We start from the raw sequence: 19771 nt of genomic DNA, 5'->3' as shown, positions 1-19771 counted from the left end.
CATGGGCAGGGACGCCTTCCACTATCCCAGGTTGCTCCAAGCCCCGTCCAACCTGGCCTTGGACACTTCCAGAGCTGGGGCAGCTTCTCTGGGCACCCTGTGCCAGGGCCTCTCCACGCTCACAGGGCAGAATTTCTTCCTAACATCTAATGTAAACCTTCTCTCTGTGAGTGAAGCCATTCCCCCTTGTCCTGTCACTACCTACCCTCAGTAAAAGCCTTGTAGAAACGTGATTCAGAGTTTGGTAGTGGTTTGAATTTAAAAAATGAAAAGTGTGAGGCCTCTGCCACACTTTAAGTGTTTATTCTCCCCTACGGAGAAGGGAGAAGAATGGTGTTTCCCCCATCCTGGCTTTATGTGTCTATTCTTTTTGCTCTTTCTCTGTTACCTAGAAGACAGATTTTGTGGGGAGAGAACTAACTTAAAGCAAAAAAAAAAAAAGGAAGGGAAGAGAAGAGAAAGTCCAGATCTGCTTCTTCAACATAAAGAGTGACAAATTTCAGTTTAAAATCCCTGGTGACTAACCCCAAAATTTTTTAGAAAAGTTCTCACTTTGAAAGCAAAAGCCACTGCTTTGTCAATGCGTGTGGGTTTTTTTAAGAAGGAAAGCTCAGACTTGCCCTGAGAACCAGCAGGGAAGGAGTTACTGGCTCCAGCCCAGTTCTCAGGAGATTGTCAGTTTGGTGGCTTCTTGTACAGAGTGGTTGATAGAAGCTGCTCAAGATGCCTTCAGCCTGCCAGCTGCAAAGATAATATGGGTGTACCAGGGCAGCATTCATTGTGGGAATTTTGTAGCAAAGAGAGGCACTGTGGCCGTGTTTTTGGGAACGCGAGCTGAATCAATAGGAATCTTGTGCAGGTTTGGAGTTCTGCTTGCACTTGTGTGGGGGTGGAAGGCGCTGTGCACGTCCCCTCACCAAGGTGTCGTTGCTGTGGCTCGTCACCAGCAGCATCCACGCCTGTGTGGGGTTAGATCTGCCAGGATGGGATCGTGCCTGGATGAGATCACGTTGTGGTCCTGAGTCTGGTCTGTGGCTCAGCTGTCAGGATGAGATGGGTGAAGTGTTGTGTATCCCCATCAGTGTTTCTGAGCGGTGCCTGTCAGTTAAAGAATCGCTGCAATAGCTTTGCTGACGCACAGAAATTCGGGCTAAATTTTGAGGGTTTGTTAGTTTCACTTCTCTCCCTCTTCCTTTCATAGGTGTTTGTTTGCTCCATGCATTGGGGTGAGGGAGCATTTTCAAGGGAAGTGCAGGGGATTTGCAGTTACATCATTGATTGCCTTCTGGAAAAGACCACAGAGGAGATGTGTAGGATGAGGTGATCTCTGACGGTCTGTTCCAGCCCTACCTTTTTTTTTTCCAGGATCTTATTTATAGTCTGCTCAGTGTCTCAGAGTTCAGCACAGGACTGTTCACTCCTAGACATGTTCTAGGGAAGTTGCATGACCTTGCATGGAGACCACAAGATGGGAAGTGGGGACTTCTGGCGTCTCTGTGTCATGCAGTGCATGGACCAGCCCTGTGCAGCCGTTGTATCTCGGGGCTGTTGCAGTATCTCTACGTGGGCCAGCTTGGGACCAGCCTAAGTCCTTGGCACTGGGTTTTCTATTCAGCTTACAGTCCATTTCCATCTGCAACCTCTCCTCAAGGGTCCAAGACTCTTTGTAATTTGATCAAACAAGTGCTTGTGACACTTTTTAAGGTGTCCTTATCTCCAGTGCAACACAGTGGAAAAACCATGGCCAATAAGTGTTAAAAATTGGCATGTTTAAACATGACAGCGCAGTAATAGTATTAAAAAATCTGCAGAAGTTGGTACAAAAAGCATCAGCTTGTTTGCTTAACTTTTATTTTTTCTGTTTTAAAAATGATTTAAATATTCCTGATTGTGGTTATGAAAAGCTGTGTGCGTGCATGTGTGTTTCTGATGATAAAAACTCCAGGAAGGCCGATGTATTCTGCTCAGTGTATGTCTGTACAACTCAAAGGTTTAGGTCTTTAGTGCTTTGCTGGAGCAAGTGTGACTTTTGCTTCAGCAGAAAGGTCATCTGAGGTGTGGGAGATGGGAGAACGATGTTGTTCATAGTATTGACTTGACAGTGTGTGTGTGATTGCAGGCTGGGCTGGCAGAAGGCATGGCAGCTTGCTGAAGGCTAGTTTGAGCAGCCATGGCATGGCCATTTAGCTCAATCAACTGTTGTTTGGGGGGCTGCTGAAACAGAGAGAACTGCTAGAGCTGGAGGTGGCAGAACAGACCCTATCCCATGGATGCAGGCACTGATGTCTCAGCCCTCCCATGCTGTGTTTTCCTCCTTCCTCAGTAGGCAATGCTTTCACTCTTCACTTCTTTCTTGCTCTTAACTTTCTCTTTGTATGCTGAGAGCTATTAAGGAAAAATTAATTCATCTTAAGTTGCAGCACTTTACATTCTAATAAGACACATCAGGCTTTCTAGCTCAGGTCTTAATATTTTTGAGAGGTGTCTTGAGTTAAAAGGTGCTCATGGTCTCCTTCTCCCTTTCCTGGCACTGCACCTGCTGTACCCAGGGCTCAAATTTAGGGTTTGGACACCTGGGGAATGTGGGACTGGACCTGCACCACACCTGGGATGTTGCAGCTGTTGCTGCAGCAACAGGCCAGGAGTTCATGGGCTCTGGGCTGAGGCTTTGAGCACTGGAAGTCGCTGGGCTGGGAGGGAGAATGAGTTCTTTATGATCCCTCAAATAACCTTCAAAGGTAACGGAGTCAGGGGAAATAACTTGCCAGTTACATTTCTTTGCTGGGTAAACATTTTTCTCCTTTCAAGTGTGCTCAAGAGAGCGGTACAGGTTGTGGGGAGAGGTAATATCTTTTATTAGACCAAATGATAGAGGTGGAAAAAACCAGGCTGCCTTTTAGGCACATAAGCCCTTCTTCAGAAGGAGCAAATTTTAAGCTTAGCAGGGAAGCTGCTGGAATAATTGGCCCAAGTTTAATTCAATTATGTTAATCCGTTAGAGGAAAATTAGTGTTTGTGGAGCAAGGGGCAGGGTTAGTAAAAAAGTTGTGAAAGTTTGTTGTGGGATGAGAGCGAAACCTGGTACCTTTGAAGTGGTGAGGAGTAGCAGAGCTGCAGGCGTGCAAAATTTTCTTAAATGTGGTTCGTTTTGCTTTATAAGGGTCTAGCCAGCCCCTGCTTGCAGCTCTCCTAGACTGACTTTAATCTGCAAAAGCAAACGAGAAACAAGGGGTTTGTCATGAGCAGTGTTAGGTTTATGGTTGGGCTCAAAGATCTGTGTCCTGCTCCAGCATCCCAGTCACTGGCTGGATGTGAGGGGCAGCAGCTGTTTCCCGCAACTCTGTCCTCTTCAGCAAATCTTCACCCCACCAAATGCCACCCAATTTCAACCCAGACATTTGTTCCATGAGCCAAGAAGGGGTGAAGTCTGTGAGGTGGCTGCACCTCCATGGGTTGTGCTCTTGAGCTGCTGGAGGTGAAGAGCTGAGAGGAGGAAGGAGAATGACTGCCAGGATGTCAGATGGGGGAAAATTGGCTTCTTAGCTGGGCTTTGCCACTCTCCAAGCATATGGGGATGTACAGGGGACTTGTGGTGACAGGTGTGCCCAGGGGTGGGGCTGTGGAGGAGAGCAGGGTGTGCAGAGCCTGGGAAAGCTGTGCCGGTGGCTCCGGCCCCGTGGAATTTTCCTGCGCGCGGTGCTGTCAGGGCTGGCTATTTCGGGAGTGGAGGCTTGTGGTGAACCACAGACGTAACCTTGCTTTCCCTCCCTGCTGAGCTAAACCAAACACCTTTTGGATCCTGAGTCCTTTTCCATTGCAAAAGTCCCTGGTAAGCCTTCAGGACAAGGGAACATGGGCATTGAGCCACAGTGCTTCACAACTCGTCAGGAGAAATTTCTTGTGCGATATGTGGCCTAACCACTGAAACTTTTACATGTGATAAAACTTGCCATCCCAAATGCTCTGGTTTTGGTGTTTGCCAGGACTGGTCACTCAGGGTTTTAAGGGCATCGCTCTCACCTCTCCTAAATGGAGGTGCAGTCCCAGTAGCTTTGCGTTTTCTTTTGGTTTTTCATGAGGAAATTCAGAGGGCACTTGAAGTTCTTCATGATCTCACCCTGGCTCTCGAATAGGTTCTGCCATAACACATGGATTTATGTGCCAGGTTAGTCTCTTTTGCTGTTTTCTCAATGCCCTCATTAATTAATTAGTTTTAGCATGTCTATATTACCTTGGAGGTGTGTGCTTGTTTGTGTGCATGAGTGTTTGGAGACTGGTTGCACCTTGTCATTGGTGATTTGATTTAGTTATATGTGTGATATACGTTTATAATTTTAAAAATAACTGGTTTAGCTTTTTAAAAACAAATTCTTGCCCTCCCTTCCAAGCCCATCCCTGAGCTCTGCTTTCTGTACCCTTTTGCAGGGGGATGTAAAAGGAAGGGCTCTTTTTGATCTAAACACGGTCTCCAATTTGGCTGTGCAATTTTTCCAGTAGCTGTGTGGATCAGCTGAGGGGTAGAGGGGGAATAGGAGGCAGGAACTCATCTTTATCCCCAAGAAAAGGGGTATGTGGGATAGTGTAACTGTGCCCTAAACCCACAGATGCTCTGTTGGGCACTTGGTGTGATGGACATCTGTAGCTGTCAAAAGCCTCTGATGGGTTTGGTTTTGTTTCTTTTCACAAGGCAGTTACTGATTGCGCTGTAAAAGTGAAATTAAAAATCCAAACTGATGTCATTTGTGGAGAGCAAGAGTCGAGCATCCATTTGTCAGGTAAAGGATTAATAATTTCCTCTGCCTGGTGCACCCTTTAGCATTTTAATTCTTTGATAAGAAGAAGTGTGCTTACAAGAACCCCCAGCACATCACAGCACTGGTTTTCTATGTGAGTTTGTGTGTCCTGAGCTCAAGACATTAGTGAGCAAACTCTTGGCAAGAAATCCTGCATATCAGGAGGGTCTTTCCTCACTTCCTCCTATATAATTGCTCTGCTTGACCTGCTGGGCTGTGCCCTGCCCTTGAGTCCTACGCAGGGGTGACCTTGGCATCCCTTGGGTGGGGTTGCAGGAGGGAGAACGGCAGCAGGATCCAGCTGCTGGTGAGCCTTTGCTGACTTGCAAAGGGAACGTGCTCCACTGGTGTGTCTGCTGCACTGCAATCTGCTCTGGAGGAGGGTAATTGGATAATTTTTCTCTTTATCAGATTCTGGACATGGCTCCAGATGGTGGCAGAATGGTTTGTGCATGTGGGTTGGATTTATGTGGAGGTTTGTCTGGATCTCACTAGATGGGTGCAGGCAGCGCTCTGTTTGCCACAGATCATCCACAGGCAGCCCTTCCAAGGGGATGAGTTGCACAACAGTATTTGTTGCTGCCTGTCAGAGTGTCTGGGTCCCTTCTTTGCTTGCTTGGGGGCTTTTGTCATGGTCCAAGTCAGGCTTCTGAGTCTCTGGCTCCCTGGGGTCCTTCCTAGTTTTGACTGGGACAAAGTGATGGTGTTTACTTACTAATTGATCCCTTCTGTTAAGAATCAGAATAATTTAGTTTGGAAAAGACCCTTGAGATCATCAAGCCTGTGCTGTACCTCTGCCCCCAGTTTCTTGTGCGTGGCTTGAATCCTGGTGGCTGTACCTGCCTGTTCATGGTGTTTGCAGGTGCTGAAGAAACCCCAGGTCAGGGTTTCTCTTCATCTCCAAGCTTTTTCCCCCTCTGGCTTTTGGAGAAAAGGCAGCATGTATCTTCACAAGCAAGTTCTTTGACACCTGCTCTCACATGGGTGAGTGTTGTTGTGTTCCCTGAGAGACCTGGCCTGGTCTGACACCTTCTGGGAAGGCAGTGGGCAACCCAGGTGGCTGCTGGTCTGATAGATGTGGACTTGCACTGTAACATGTGGGCCAAGTTTGCTGTTGCCCCCTGCTCACACAGCTAACAGACATGAAAAGGTGCTTTGGCCACTGAACATTATGTGCTTCTTTGATGTTTTCTCTTGATAAAAAAAAACAAAAACCAAACCAAAAAAAACCACTGGAAAGAGCTTTAGGAATGAACGAAGTATCACTCTAGTGGCAGAAGCTATGTATTTCCATTTACTTAAATGAAGAATGGTTAAAAGGAGATGAAATCACAGTCTGTGAGTACCTGGAGAAGATGGGGAGTGTCTATTAACAGAAGGGTCTCTAAGATACAGGGGTACCAAGATCTAATGAGTAGAATACAAAGCAAGCTGTACTCTCAAACTGGAATTGAGGTATTTGTTGCAAAGAGGTTACTGCAGTAAGTGCAAGAGCTCTTCAAGCTAGGGCTTTCTGAAGAGGCTGTTTTGTGTGATTCCAGGTCAAGGTTGGGATGTGGGATGTGGAAGTTGCTGAAGGAGTTGCTGTGCCCTTTGTATACAGCCAGGAAGGCCAGATCCAGTTAAGTCCTCTCTGAATTTAAGCTCCTTTAATGTGCTTAGCTCTGGCTGCAGACTTGTGTGGTCTTGAGCAAAGTTTTTGTCTGTCTCAGATTCCTGTCCATCAAATGAGACATAAAACCCAGCCCATCTCCTTTCCTCCTGACAGCGTAGCTGAAACTCCATCAGGAATTCCATCAGGGCTGCCCTTTGCAGGTGCTGAGTGATGCCAGGGGAGTGAGTCTTGTCTTCCAGTTCAGGTGCCCTTTGGTAAGAGATAAATGTTGTATACCAGTCAAACCAAAAACTGTGTACTTTCAAAAAAAAAAAACCCAGAGAAAATGAAAGGCTGATGTCTCTTCAGACCAAAGGGAGGATTGTCAGTGTCATCGTCATCATGTGGCTCCATATTTATTTTCACTGTGTTTTATTACATTTCAGTATTTTTTGTCACTATATATTCGAAGTCTTGCCTTTGAAAGGGCTTTTACTGAATGTGACAGTGTTTCTGTGTGGCTCCCCATCCTCTCTTCATCCCCCTCTCAGCCTCCACAGAACTCTTCCCTCTGCCTGGGGATATCCCCAGTGGCTGCATCACCTCCTGGAGAGGTGGATGCTGGCGGTGGAGGGTGCTGCTGGAGTTTACACAGGCAGATGCACTATCAAGCATCAGGGCTGTGAAAAGCACAGTGGGATCTTCAGTGACCACAAGTGGTCACATCTGTGGTTTTTCTGTGGATCCGAGTGCATGCAGGGCCCTGGAGCTGCACGCTCCAGCCTCGCTCAGGAATGACTCACAGGACAATATTCTTCCCTCCTGCAACGCCCAGGACTTTTCCCAGACTCTTCTCAGCCCTGGTTCTGCCTGGTGTGTGTGTGAGAGGCCCAAATCAGAACTCACCATGTTTTACAGGACTCTGCTTTACTTCTGCAGGCTTTCCTGTGGGCTTCATCCAGCTGCTGCTGCTTTTTTTTTTTTTTTCAGTGTTGATGGAAGCAGCTTCATGAAACTACCGTAAGCTGCCTCTTAGCAATGACCTATTAGTGAAGCCAACAATAACAGCAGTGTCTAGACCATCTGAACACAGCTAAATTATTCCTTTGTCCCTTCTTCATTTGCTTTTTCTCCTGACTCTTGAATTGTTTTGGGTGGTCCATGTTGACCTTCAGGCTTTCTATTTCTCCCTTTTAAATTTTTTTTTTCTCTCTTTTTGAGCAGTGACCTTGCTGTACTAAGACTGAAAGCCCAGGTTCCTCTCTCCCTCATGCAGACTGGAACCTAAGGCCATGTAGCAACGCCGGAAGCATGTCTCTGAAGGGCAGAGAGATGTGTCATCTGCTGGCTTTTTGATTTCACTCCCTGGTTGATTTTGATGCCTCAGATTCGTACTGGTAGTGCCTGGGACTTGTGAATCTTAACATCTTGCAGAACTGAAAACCTGATGAGAGAAGGAGGCATTCTGGGTTTGATGTAAGATCCTGCCAAAACGGATGAGTGTATTTTAATAAAAATATAAACCCTGTCTACTGGAGCTCCACTGGTCATTGCTTCCTGGGAGTACTCTTGGCTTTCTGCTCCTGTGTGTTCCTCTCTTCTATGTTGCTATGGATATATCCCCCCACCCCAAAACCTCTGGGAAATTAATATCTTTTGAAACATCTATTATTTTTGGTTGGAAGTGGTCCTTGGTTGGGTGGGCTGGCAGTGTGATCAAACAAGATTTGCCACAGGAAGCTGATTTAAAAAGCACAAAATTAAATGTGTTGGTGGAAAGTAGAGAAGAAAGAAATGAGTTTCCTACTAAGGGAAATAGCTGAAAATAAAGACAGAGCTGAGGATGGAAGAAGAGACACTGGGGACAGAGGGACAGTACTAAACGTGATTTATTTTTATGTTTCATTTTTGCTGTCTCTGTAATCAGCTTTTCTCTGTCGTGATCTTCCATGGTAGAAATAATCCTGTTTACATGTTGTGTTGGAGAGCAAGTGGGATTTGCTGTACAATTCATCCTGTCAACCCACAGTACCTTAAGTGAATTTGTACAAAACGATGCCAGAGTGGAGCTGGGCCAGGAGGTCCTTCAGGAGCAGGAACCTGCTCACGTTGCACAAAGATTTCCAGGAGGCTCCCAAGTCCATCTGAGCTCCGAGGATACTTCATCAGTGTTGTGCAACTCGCAGCTGTTTTGTTCTGGAGCCATGGCAAAGCCTGGGGAGGTGTTTGCTGTGCAGCCTCAATGCTGCCTTCTCACAAGGCTGAAGAACATTTGGGTCCTGCCAGGGCTGGATCAGGAGAACAAGATTTTTCCTGTCCCTTGGGCCCGGGATTCCTGACAATTGGCATTTTGTCCCTGGTAGAGCCATCCATCCTTCACCCTCTCCTGGCTCAAACCAAGCCAAACAGAGAAGGAGCAGCCTGTGACACCCCTTTTGCTGGAAAGGCTTGGGAGTGGCATTTGGATTTAATTATCCAGTTAGCTTCAGTGCTTGTTTGAATTTTGACTGCACTGGCTGAGCTGGCTGCGTATTTCCATGGAACAAAGTTCTCCACCCTTCTTGGGAGTCAGCTTGGAGACCCCAAGAGCAGTAATTAGGATGGGCAAGAGGTTCAGTCTGGAAAGTATCAGTCCCTGTGCAAAGCTGTCCTGAAGAGGACTGGGAAGTGTCGGTTTTGCAACCGATGATGCAAATTGTGCTGCTGCTGCTGAGAAGTTGCTTCAGAGCCTGGTGTGGGGGGTTTTGTTTTGAACAGCTTTGGTCATTGCCTCTCTGAAATTGCAGTTCTCTTAGAGTAAAAACACACTGTTAAAAGCAGTTGAAAAATACTTAAGCACATAGAAATATGTTAGTTCAAGGAAATACTGTATTTCTGCTTGTGCTTAAGTCATCTTTCACCCTCTGGCAGCAGAAAACAACCTTTCCTGCTTGTATAGGAAGAAGTTTTCTTATCTTATTTTGTAGCAGTTGTGTCATTTAGTATTTTAGATTTTTGACAACAAACACTCATGTTTCGTAGTTAAAAATCCTCAAAAGCTTTTTAGAATGCTCTTTTGCATCAGTTTTTTTAGTAGATAGAGGAATGAGAATGCTGATTTGACAGTCAAATACAAGAAGTAGCTTTTTCTTTTTTTTTTCCTTCCGTACCTATTCAGGACAACTGGAGCTCAGTTTTACACCACTGATTCTGGGCCAATTAAGTTGATGGTTGGGTATTTCTGGAAACTGGCTGAATTTAAGCAGTTACTGAAAGTGAGTGGGTTCTCCTTGCTTTGCTATATTTGGAGAGATGCAAAAAGTCACTTCTGGCAAAGATTTGTAGCCTGACTTCCTAAGAAATGTGACTTACCATGAACTGGCTTTGCAGCACCAGGAATTTTTAAACCTGTGTTTGGTGGACTTGGAAGTCTGTTACAAAAAGTTTTGGCAAAATTGTTGTGTAGATAGAGGAGGAAGACAATGTCATATAAACCAGGGCACTGGTGATGGTTTACCAGAGATTCCTCTCCTGGAAGATGCTGCTGGCCATGGCCAGGGAGGTTTGGAGATGGGAGAGGGGCGGTGAATTGGGTGGTTTTGCTACCAAAGCCAGGCTCTGCCTCTGCCTGCTGGCCCTGTTGGCCCGTGACATTACAGATTGTGTTTTGTGTCAGGCAGTTCAGGAAACTTTTGTTGTCACTCGCTGGAAAAAAAAGAAAGGGGTGAGGGGCACTGTAGAGATTAGAGCTTTGGTGGAAAATTCCTGGAGGGCGGCGTAAGGGGGTTTTGTTTTTGTGGGTTTGTTTTAGCTCGTCCCTCCCCCTGTTCCCTTCCCCCTGCACAGAAAAAAAAAAGAAAAAAAAAAAAAAGCTTTTTTCCCTTCTTTTTTTGTGTTGGGTAGTTTCCTACTACAAAATTTCAGTGGAAAACTATGATTGTCCCAGAGGTCCTTTAAAAAAAAACAAACCAAAACAAACCAACAACAACAAAAGAAAAACACCCCAAACCCAAACTGTGGGGACACTTTTGATGTGTTTCTTTTTTGTTGTTGTTTTTTTTTTTTTTCCTGAACTAGAACTGAAAATTGTCTTGAGTTTTTTCCTGTAGCATTTCAGGCTGTGCTCCCTGCCACCCCTCTGGAAAAACACACCCGTGCTTTTAGAAAGTAGGGAGATGTGGAAGGCAAAAGGGATTACATTTTAATGTACTTTGGTATGAATTATATTATTTTGCCAATTAGATATCTAATATGGATGTACAGATATATGTTTATATATTAAATATGTATACACACATTGCCTACAGGAAAATGTAGGCTTTATCCAGATAGTTTGGTGTAGGCATTGGAGATCATTTCTGAGCTCTGAAATGTGAGACTGGATTTTAAGCATTTTCCCCCAATTTTTCTCCTTATTTCTTTAATATGCTCTGGGAGCACAGCACGCACGAGGAGTCTTTTTCTCATGTATTTGGGTTTTTTTTCATAGCTTCAATCTTGATAGAACCCAGCAGGAGGAGCAGAAAAAGAGGAGAGGATGTTGTCTCTGAGCACGAGGATCCAGGACATACACCTCCTTGGGGAAAGATCCTCAGTATTTGGGCCCAGTCCTGTCTGATTTCATACAGTTTTTGTAATTTTTCACATATTTGTGGACTTCGAGTTAAATCTGCAGGCTGGCCTGGCGTAGGGGTGTTTCTGTCCCTGGAGACACTAATTTTCAGACAAGATTTGTAGCTGTATTCGTATTTTTTATAGTAATAGCTGCATGTGCCTCCCACTTGCCTTGACTGTACCACAAACATGGAGTGTGCTGTGGGTTTTCACTAATGAGCGTGCCCTGCCCTAAGTCTTGACAGGGTTCTTAGTTCTTGCAGTTGGTATTTTTCAGTGTAATCCTTTATAGCTGCTTTAAGAGGCCACAGATGCCAAAGTGTTGAAAAGAAGGAGATTGGTTTCAGATCCAATGGGTCCCTCAAAGTTCTCCCATTACTGCAGAATCAGAAATCCCATGCAGGCTTCCAGTGTCTTCTATGCAGCATTGCTGAGTTTCTCTCTTTTCATGGATTCCTTGGTCTCTCCCCTGGTTTCTCACTGCCTCTGGTTTTGCAAGTCAGTTGTGGGTCTTGTCCACCTTTAATGAAGGAAGAGGAAAGGCAGAGATGAAGAACTGTGTTGTGCTCCCTCACCTGCTGCTGTGAGCTTGCCAGGTTCTGAAAGGTTTCTGTCCTGTAGAGCATCAACTTTCACCTCACAAAGTGGATCCACTGCCATGGGCAGTGATCCCTGCCATGGGCAGGGGCACCTTCCACTATTCCAGGTTGCTCCAAACCCCATCCAACCTGGCCTTGGACACTTCCAGGGATAGGGCAGCCACAGCTTCTCTAGACAATCAGGGCCTCACCACCCTCACAGAGGAAAATTTCTTCCTAATATCCAATCTAAACCTGCCCTCTTTCAATTAAAAGGCATTTGCTTGTGTCCTATCACTGCATGCCCTTATCAAGAGTCCCTCTCCAGCTTTCTTGCAAGCACTTTCAGGTGGGGGCAATGAGATCTCATTATTTGTCTGTGATGTAGGAACCTGTATTTTTTAAGACAGGATGGGCTAGAAGAGACTCTGGTGTGGTCTTGGAATGCCTCTCTTAATAGGAAGGCTTGACATTGTGTCTTTTGATCCATTTGTGCTGAAAGTTTATATTTGCAGTGCTATATTTTCACTCTGCACATCCGAGGGCAGGGTTGTCTTCCACACTTCAGTCGTCTCTTCTTTTGCAGATGAAGAAGAAGCTCTGCACTCTATTATGAAGGATTTGGCAGCGTTGGGCAAATGTGGGGGGCTGCTGGACAACAACAGGAATAAAAGCAGTGTCCACTCCAACAAACAGGTAAGGCATTGCTTCTTTAGTCCACCCCAAACTCCAGCAGACCAAAGAGGTGGGCTTGGTGCTTGCCGTGCTGGCAGAGCAGAGTTTAAATGTTAGAACTGAAGTTAACAGGTGCTCAGCACATCAGAAATATCATAATTTTACCAAGTTACGAGCTTCATGAGCTCTTTTTGAAGGGCTGAAAGGAAGTTACAGGCATCCCTATATCACAGAGAAGCAGAGAAGAGTGATGCCCCAAATTATTCACAAATACAACAACTGAGCCTGAAACTGGATTTAAATCTCAATTCTTACCTCAAGGCACTTCTAACTGTTGTTTAGCTCTGAAAGCAGCAGAACTTGTTTCAGGCTGTGCAACTTTAGGACTTGGATAAGTCAATTGTTTTCTATTGACAGCGTTAATGAAATACAGTATTTGTTACGTGCATATTTTACTTCAGATATTTGAAAGATAGGCTGCCAATTCTGAGCTGTAGACACCCAGGCTCTTTGGGGAGGAGTAATGTCATTCTTATATAAAATGTTTAATTATGAATTACTGCTGTTTTTCTTTATGCTCCTAAACCCAAAGGTTTTGGCCCTGTTGCACATTCAGAGTTGTTTTGGTGAGCAAAAAACGTTGTCCCTTGAGCAATGTCAGAAATTGTTTGCTGACATCAATACAATAGCTGAAGTGGATTTAATAGCCTGCTTGTGTATGGAACAAGTGTTATGCGAACGTAAAAGTTGTGAAGAAAGAATTCAGTTGTCAAAATAGCAAGAAAGAAAGGGAGAAAAAGATTAGGACAACTGGAGAAGTATGGCAGCAAATCCACTTGGAATTCCACCTCTAGTGCTATGGTTTAGAATGAGCTTGCAGTCAACTCTGCAATTACTCGATGCCTAGCATGGAAGAAAACAAATTGTCATTTACTGTCGTCATGTGTTTTTTAATGGCACTTGTGCTACAAAGAAGTCTGGGTGCAGAGAGGAAAAATCCCTTCCCGAATCCCTCTGGACTTCCCAGCCATATGCAGACGAAAACACGTGTGCATGTCTTGTTTCAAAGTGTGTCCTGGCAGTAGCAGCTGTCCAAGTTGAATCACTGGGTTTGTGTTCAGCTCATGCTGAAATAAGTCCAAGATGTTTACAGAACTGACCAGAGAAACTCGGGGCTGGCTCCCTGCAGCTGCAGGCAGAGCAGAAAACCCTGTGCAGCTTTGGATGGCTCCGAGGGCAGCATCTTGTGTGTGGTGGTGGGTGGGGACCGTGCTGAGCCAGCTCGGGTTGCTTTCAGGGTAGCAAAACTTTTCAGGCTCCTCTTAAATTACACATTTGTTTTGCGCAATGGGGGAAAATCCCTACTGCTGTTTTTGAGACCTGGGCTGTTAATGCAGCACATACACAGTTAACCAGATAATTAGTCAAAAATAAGGAAAGTGGTGGTTCTCATTGACTGAGTTCTTATCTGCATAAAGTTGACATCTTGCAATCAAGTCCCTACCCACAGCCCATCCACTCTGCATCTTCATTTATAAATCACTGGTGGAGTTACGCCGTGCTCTGGTATCAGCTTTAGAATAGTTGGCTGCCACTTGAGTTTGATTTTTATTATAGCAGGAATCAGACTTTCCTTCTTATCACAGCGTTGATGCTTGGAGGAACACTTCCCCCTTCATGATTTTTCTTTTTACCTGTAAGTGGAGCAGCCGTAGCTGCATGCTCAGGGTTGCTCAGAGCTCTCTGATGGAGGAGATGTGGATGGTCAGGATCCCGCTCTCCTCGCGCATCCGGAGCTGAGGGTTCAGACCAGCAGGCCCCAGGAGATGAAGGGCGTTGGAGGATGTTGAATTGTTGCCTCACTAAATTGGACTGGCTGGAACACGTCTGGCTCGCGGGATGGCGGGAGGCAAGTTTGGGACGTGGGGAGTGGCCAGAGGAGGTGGAATTAGTGGGGACTTGGTTCGTGTTTGCAGCTCAGTTTAATCAGCTTGTTTGGGTCACTTTTTGGAGTTTTGTTTCCTTGTTTTTTAGGACAGAAATTGATGTGGGGGAGAGATTGCTTTGGAAATGCTGTCATTGTGCTGGTGATTTGTTGTTCCTTTGGCACTTGGTTTTCCCTTTTTATTTTTTATTTTTCCCTGTGGTTAGGTTGGCTGGTTGGGCTGAGGGATGCCCTGCAGTTTCCCTTCTTGGAGGGGGAGTGAGGCACAGGGGGATTTTGGTGATAAAATGTCCTCTTGGTTATCTCATTGTTGGTGCCTCTCATGAGGCCCTGCAGCAACCTGCTCACGTTGAGCTACTTGGGTCTGGGAGTTCAGTTGTTAGATTAATAAAATAATATTTCTTTTTCTGTGGAAAAATGTTTTTTCTGAGGCATGGGAATCCTTTAGTCAGTGTTCCAAATTTCCACTGAAAGACAGAGTTAAATAAGAATGTGTTGGCTAGCTAGCCAGTTCTCTGTGGCTTGCTGCAGTGTTTTGGTACACAGAGAAACACAACTGAAGTGCTATCTCATTCCTGTCTCCTGGAGGGCTTCCTTAGTGCTCTCTGGACACAAGCTGAAGTTTGAATCCTGCCAGATTGTATTCCTGGTAGGCCTGGGCCACACAAGAAAACAGCCTGTGGTGGTGTGTGCTCCAAAATATTTCTTTCCCAAAATATCGATAGTTTTGCTTCAGATCATCTTAAGAAATGAACATCCTTTGGCAAATTTCATGAAAATCCTTCTTTTCTTAGTTTTTTTCCCTCACAAACGAGTTTAGGGTGAAGGTTGGATTTCTGGATGTGCAGTGCCTCATGGCAGAACAAGCTGGAAATGAGAACAGCACAGTGTGGATGATTTTCCTCCCTTGAATTGCCCAGGCAGCTGGCAGCAGATGTGATGGCTGAGCTGGAGTCTCCTGAGTCCTGGTCAGGTGTGGCAGCCACTACATCGTCCTGCCTCTCTGCCTTGTGGGAATTATAGGGGCATACATGGACACCCTTTTCCTTCCCCATGTTAAAGCAGAGCCATTCTTTGGGAACAGAGGGATCATTCTGACAGTGCTCCTAGAGCAACTTCTGCACTGGTATTCCTCTGTTATGCCTTTAATCACTCCGTGATTCCTTGTGCATCCTCTGGCATGGCTGGAAGGAGTCCTTTCAGGCTATCTCTTGGACTGAACAAAGGAGTTTGTTTATAAAAATATCTCTTAAGAGGGGATAGAGGAAACAGAAGAATGAAGATCTGCATTAAAGAATAAGAATGGAAACCCCAAATAATTAAGAAATCCTGAACAAAAGGATGGAGGGAGAAAAGAGCAATTAAATTAGCATTTATTTTGTATCTATTTCTGTGCACATACATTCATTTCTATAAATAGCACTTGGCAACTGGCAGCATGAAGCTGGTTGTCAGTGGGCCTCTGTCACAGCCGATGACAGCCAGCAACTCCTCTGCCACCTTAATCATGATGGCAAGTTCTCCCACGGCAATTAAATATTTGTAAGAAATGTTTCTCCACTTACATCAAATGTCAGACTGTCCTAAAAAGTTGTTCTTCTAGTAAATTACCTCTGGACTCTCTTCTATTTGGCAAGCTGGATGCAAGACAAGGCTTGCTCATAACTCTGGTAAAATACAGCTCATTTTGTAGGGCTCTCTGTGGGTCTTTGAGCAGCCTGAAAAAGGAGTTAGGCTTTATCACCTGTTTTGTATTTGGGGAATATGATGTGGATGGGGGAAGATGGGAATCTGCAGGGATTTCCCCACCTGGGGAGCAGCACTGACTGGGAGAGCCTTTGCTGGAGATGGCAAAGGCAGGGAAGTCGCAAGGACTTAAGAGGCTTTCCCATGTCTGCGTGTGGAGCTGACTTGGATGCGAAGAGGGTGATACCAATGAGAAATCCAGCTGGATAAAAGCTATTCCCTGTCAGGTGGGTGGTTTTAGATAAACATTTTGAAGCCTGTGATTTCTGCTGCTGTCTGAAACAGAAATGTCTGTAACAGGCAGCAGTGACCCTTCTAGACATCATCTTTCCACTGCCCTCTGAGCTGCTCAGGTGCTGGACTTGCTTTCAGAGGAAAGCAAGCTGCAAGAATCCAGGGGGACTGGGATATATCGTGCTTTCCACCCCTGAAATGAGAAGGGGGCAATGCCAGACAAACTCCTTTCTGTCTGATTGCTGAATAACCCGGTGTGCGTGGGGGTTCTGTGCAGATAATTCCCAATGACGTGGATTAGTCATCTCCTCTTGCGGTCTGGGGCCGCGCTCCAGCTGTCTGGCGTGTAAGGAACGTCCTGCTGCTGAGGGCAGGGGCGAGCACAGGGCTGATGCAAACAACCTGCACCTTGGGGAAGTGTAGGAGTCCCCCCAGCCTGGCCCTGTGGTGCTGATTCCTCTTAGCCAGTGCCAGGAGCTGAGGAGGAATCCCACCGCTTTGTGGCTTTGTACAAAGGGAGTAACTCGAGCACTAATGCCTGCATGGCTCTGCGGGGTTTTCTCAGTGTTTCCTAATCCAGCAAGTAGAAAATAAGAGAAGTGAAAATTATCCCTCTGATTACCCTGTGGCACGCAAAAGTGAGTGTATTTCATTGCCCCTGTATTACCCAAGGGGGAAACTGAGGAAAAATAAGTGCCTGGGGTCTCGTGGGTGGATCTGAGTAAGGCCGGAATGAGCCCCTCTTGGACCAGCACCAAAGGGAATAGGAAGCCCCTTGTGATGACTTTTCTTGACCACAGAGGGGTTTATGCTGAAGTCAGAGGCTTTGTCCCAGCTGGTTTGTGAGGGAACTGTGGATTTGGGTTGAAAAAATGCTCCAAAAGCCCCATCCCTGTGATGTCTCAGCATGGGCAAAGCTGTCCTCTGGTTGGATTTGACAGGAGCAGCTTTAAAGCAAGCCACAGAGGTGGGGTCTGCACAGAATGCTGTTTCTGATGGCAGCTGAGTTTAGGAGGAGGAGAGGACATGATGGAGAGAATCTTTGAATTTGTGCTGGTCTGGGATTTTCCAGAGTGGCAGTTTTAGTTGTTTTGGTGACACAGGCATGGAAGGGCTGGCAGGGCTGGCTCCTCTTCTGGCTCCCTACCTGCCTCTGCCATTAGCCTTCTCCATGGGCACTGCTCAGCTTGGACTTGAACCCCAGTTTGAGCAACCCCCTGGCTGTTCAGCAGAGAGGGTTCTTAGCACCTTCTGCTCCTCCAGAGCCACTTCCATTTTAGGACTAACAGCTTGTTTTCCTGCTCTCTGTGTGTGCTTTTATTACAAACAGCAGTCAGCTCTTCAGGGATCTCTGTATAAGATCATGATTCACCTCGTTTGGAAACACTTTTTCCATTCTTTTCCAACGTTTTCCTTAATCTAAACCAGCACACAGGGCTGTTGCTCCAGCTCTGAGGGACGGAGCTTGGCCAAGCCCGCTGGGGTATGTGGTCCCCAGCCAAGAGGCAAAGTTGCCCCTTTTGTCTTCAAATTCCCATTGAATTCTCTCTCTGAGGCTTGGCAGTTGTGGTCTTTTCTCCGTGGAATCAGAAGTTTTGAGGAAAGAGCTAAAAATACCTCAAGGAAAGCCTGGAAAGATGGCAGTGGGTTTGTGGCCACGGCAGTGGATTTGCTTTTTCCTTTCAGAGGAATATGGCAAGAAAGAGTAAAATACCATTTGTTAGCAGGGCTGGAGGAAATGCCGGGACAAGTATTTTGGAGAAGAAATTCTTGTAGAAATGAAGGGAATGACTGTGGTATTTCCTGTCAGGGCTGTCGCTGGTTTTGTTTGCGTCGCAGCAGGGTCTGCAGGCGCCAGCCGGGCCGTGGGCTCCTGCGTGCCCCGCGTCGTACGGAAACGCACACGGAGAGGGAAAGCTGCTCAGTACATACAGCCCAGGAGGCCAAGCACCTCAGTTCTGTGCCTCTCTCTACCACTGTTCTGCTTCAGAGAGTGAATCACAGAATGGTTTGGGCTGGGAAGCTGTTAAAATCCAGCCTGTCTGCTGTGGGCAGGGACATCTGTCACTAGACCAGGTTGCTCAGTCCAACCCGACCTTGAACGCTTCCAGGGATGGGGCATCCACAGCTTTTCTGGGCAACCTATTCCAGTGTCTGATCAACCCAAGAGCAGAAAATTTCTTCCTTATATCCAACCTCAGTCTAGCCTCTTGCTGTTGAAAACTGTTGCCCTCATCCAGTCACTACTGGACCAGGTAAAAAGTCTCTCTCCATCTTATAAAGCCCCTTTTATACATTGAAATGCTGCAATAAGGTCTCCATGGAGCCTTCTTCTCCCTAGGCTGGGCTCTCTCTTCATACCCTTATCCAAAGCCCCTCCTGCCTTTGTGCCTCGGTTTCCCTTGCTTGCTCCATTACCTGCCTGAACTCTCACAGTGCTGATGAAAATGTTGTTTAAGTGCTCTGCCAGAGCTCAGGGTTTAAGGCTGGTGCCTGTGACTGGCCTTACTGCTCTGCTGCACTGTATTTTAACACAGGCCTTTGGATGTCACAGCTTGTTCTCCTACATCCAGTAAGGACCTCTTGGTTGAAGGAGAACAGGGCTGCCCTTGACCTCATGTGACACCTGATGGGAGGGACAGTAAATAATACACCTGGCTTGTGCAAGGGGGAGTCACATTCCTCACAAGATTGCAGAAGTGAGTAGGGCCCAGCAGCCTCTACCACCCACACTTCTTCCACCTCGACATTTGCACACTGTGTGGAGTTCCTGACAGAGAAGGTGCTGGTCCTGCATTCCCCCTGATTGTTCATTTGAGTCTGGGTGCAGACTCACATGAGGTTCTGCTCCAGCTCTTGGCAGTGCCCCAGGCTCCCTGTGTAATCTTAAACCAGTTGCTCCAAACCAGACTTCCATGGGTGTTAGAAATCACAGCCTGCTCCAGCATTTAGGAAGTGCTTTGCATCCCTTGAGATTTCCTAGTACTTTGGGCACTGCCCACTCTTTTTTTTTTTCTTTAAAAGAAAAAAAGTATTTGTTGCTGATAGCAGTGATGAATTCAGCTTGAGCTGTGGGTTAAAAATATCAGCAAGACAAGGGAAGTCTGAAAAATTAAACTGTAATCAACTTCTCAGACTGATAAATATTAATTTATCCATCTTCCAAACGCTTGCTAGCTAAAGGTCTTGCTTTCCTTGAGGGAGGCAAGAGGTTAATGTGCTTTATACTGAAGAAAAATGTTATCAAATTAAGTAATGAAGTGGGTTTTCATTTCCCTGTTGCAGTCAGTGTGTTTGTGGCTCTTCTGAGGAGCAGAGCAGTGTGGGGCAGCTGGCGTCCTTCTGCTGGCATCGGGCCATGGCACATTAGCCTTGTTGTTGATGTAGAAGAAAAGGATGCAGCAGGGTTGTGGCTCTTTTTTTTTTTTTTTTCATTTTCTTCTCTCTCTGGAGCTTTAGACAAGTGTTCTGACATCTTCCAGCCACAAGCTGTTTTTCCAAACTTGTTTGTCTGTGAAATCTGTGATGCTCAGCACAACCAGGCAGCGTGTGCTACATCCCAGCTCGGTGCAGCATTTGGGGCTGTGCTGAAAGTGAAACCTGTGTTTTGAAA

General features: G+C 46.1%; 1 protein-coding gene across 3 annotated transcripts in view; it reads left to right on the top strand.

The window, feature by feature from the left end:
• LOC116438888 (mitogen-activated protein kinase kinase kinase 3-like) overlaps positions 1-19771 on the top strand; it is a 75922-nt gene that overhangs the window by 21929 nt on the left and 34222 nt on the right. For all 3 annotated transcript variants that reach the window (XM_032098006.1, XM_032098086.1, XM_032097938.1), the window contains exon 3: positions 12145-12254. In XM_032098006.1, the coding sequence (XP_031953897.1) occupies positions 12145-12254 (110 nt within the window). The remainder of the gene's footprint in view (positions 1-12144; positions 12255-19771) is intronic.

Source organism: Corvus moneduloides, chromosome 1 (genome assembly GCF_009650955.1).
Source record: "Corvus moneduloides isolate bCorMon1 chromosome 1, bCorMon1.pri, whole genome shotgun sequence".
NCBI classification, from domain to species: Eukaryota; Metazoa; Chordata; class Aves; order Passeriformes; family Corvidae; genus Corvus; species Corvus moneduloides.
The sequence above is the reverse complement of the archived record's forward strand: the minus strand, read 5'-3'. Positions and strand labels throughout refer to the sequence as shown.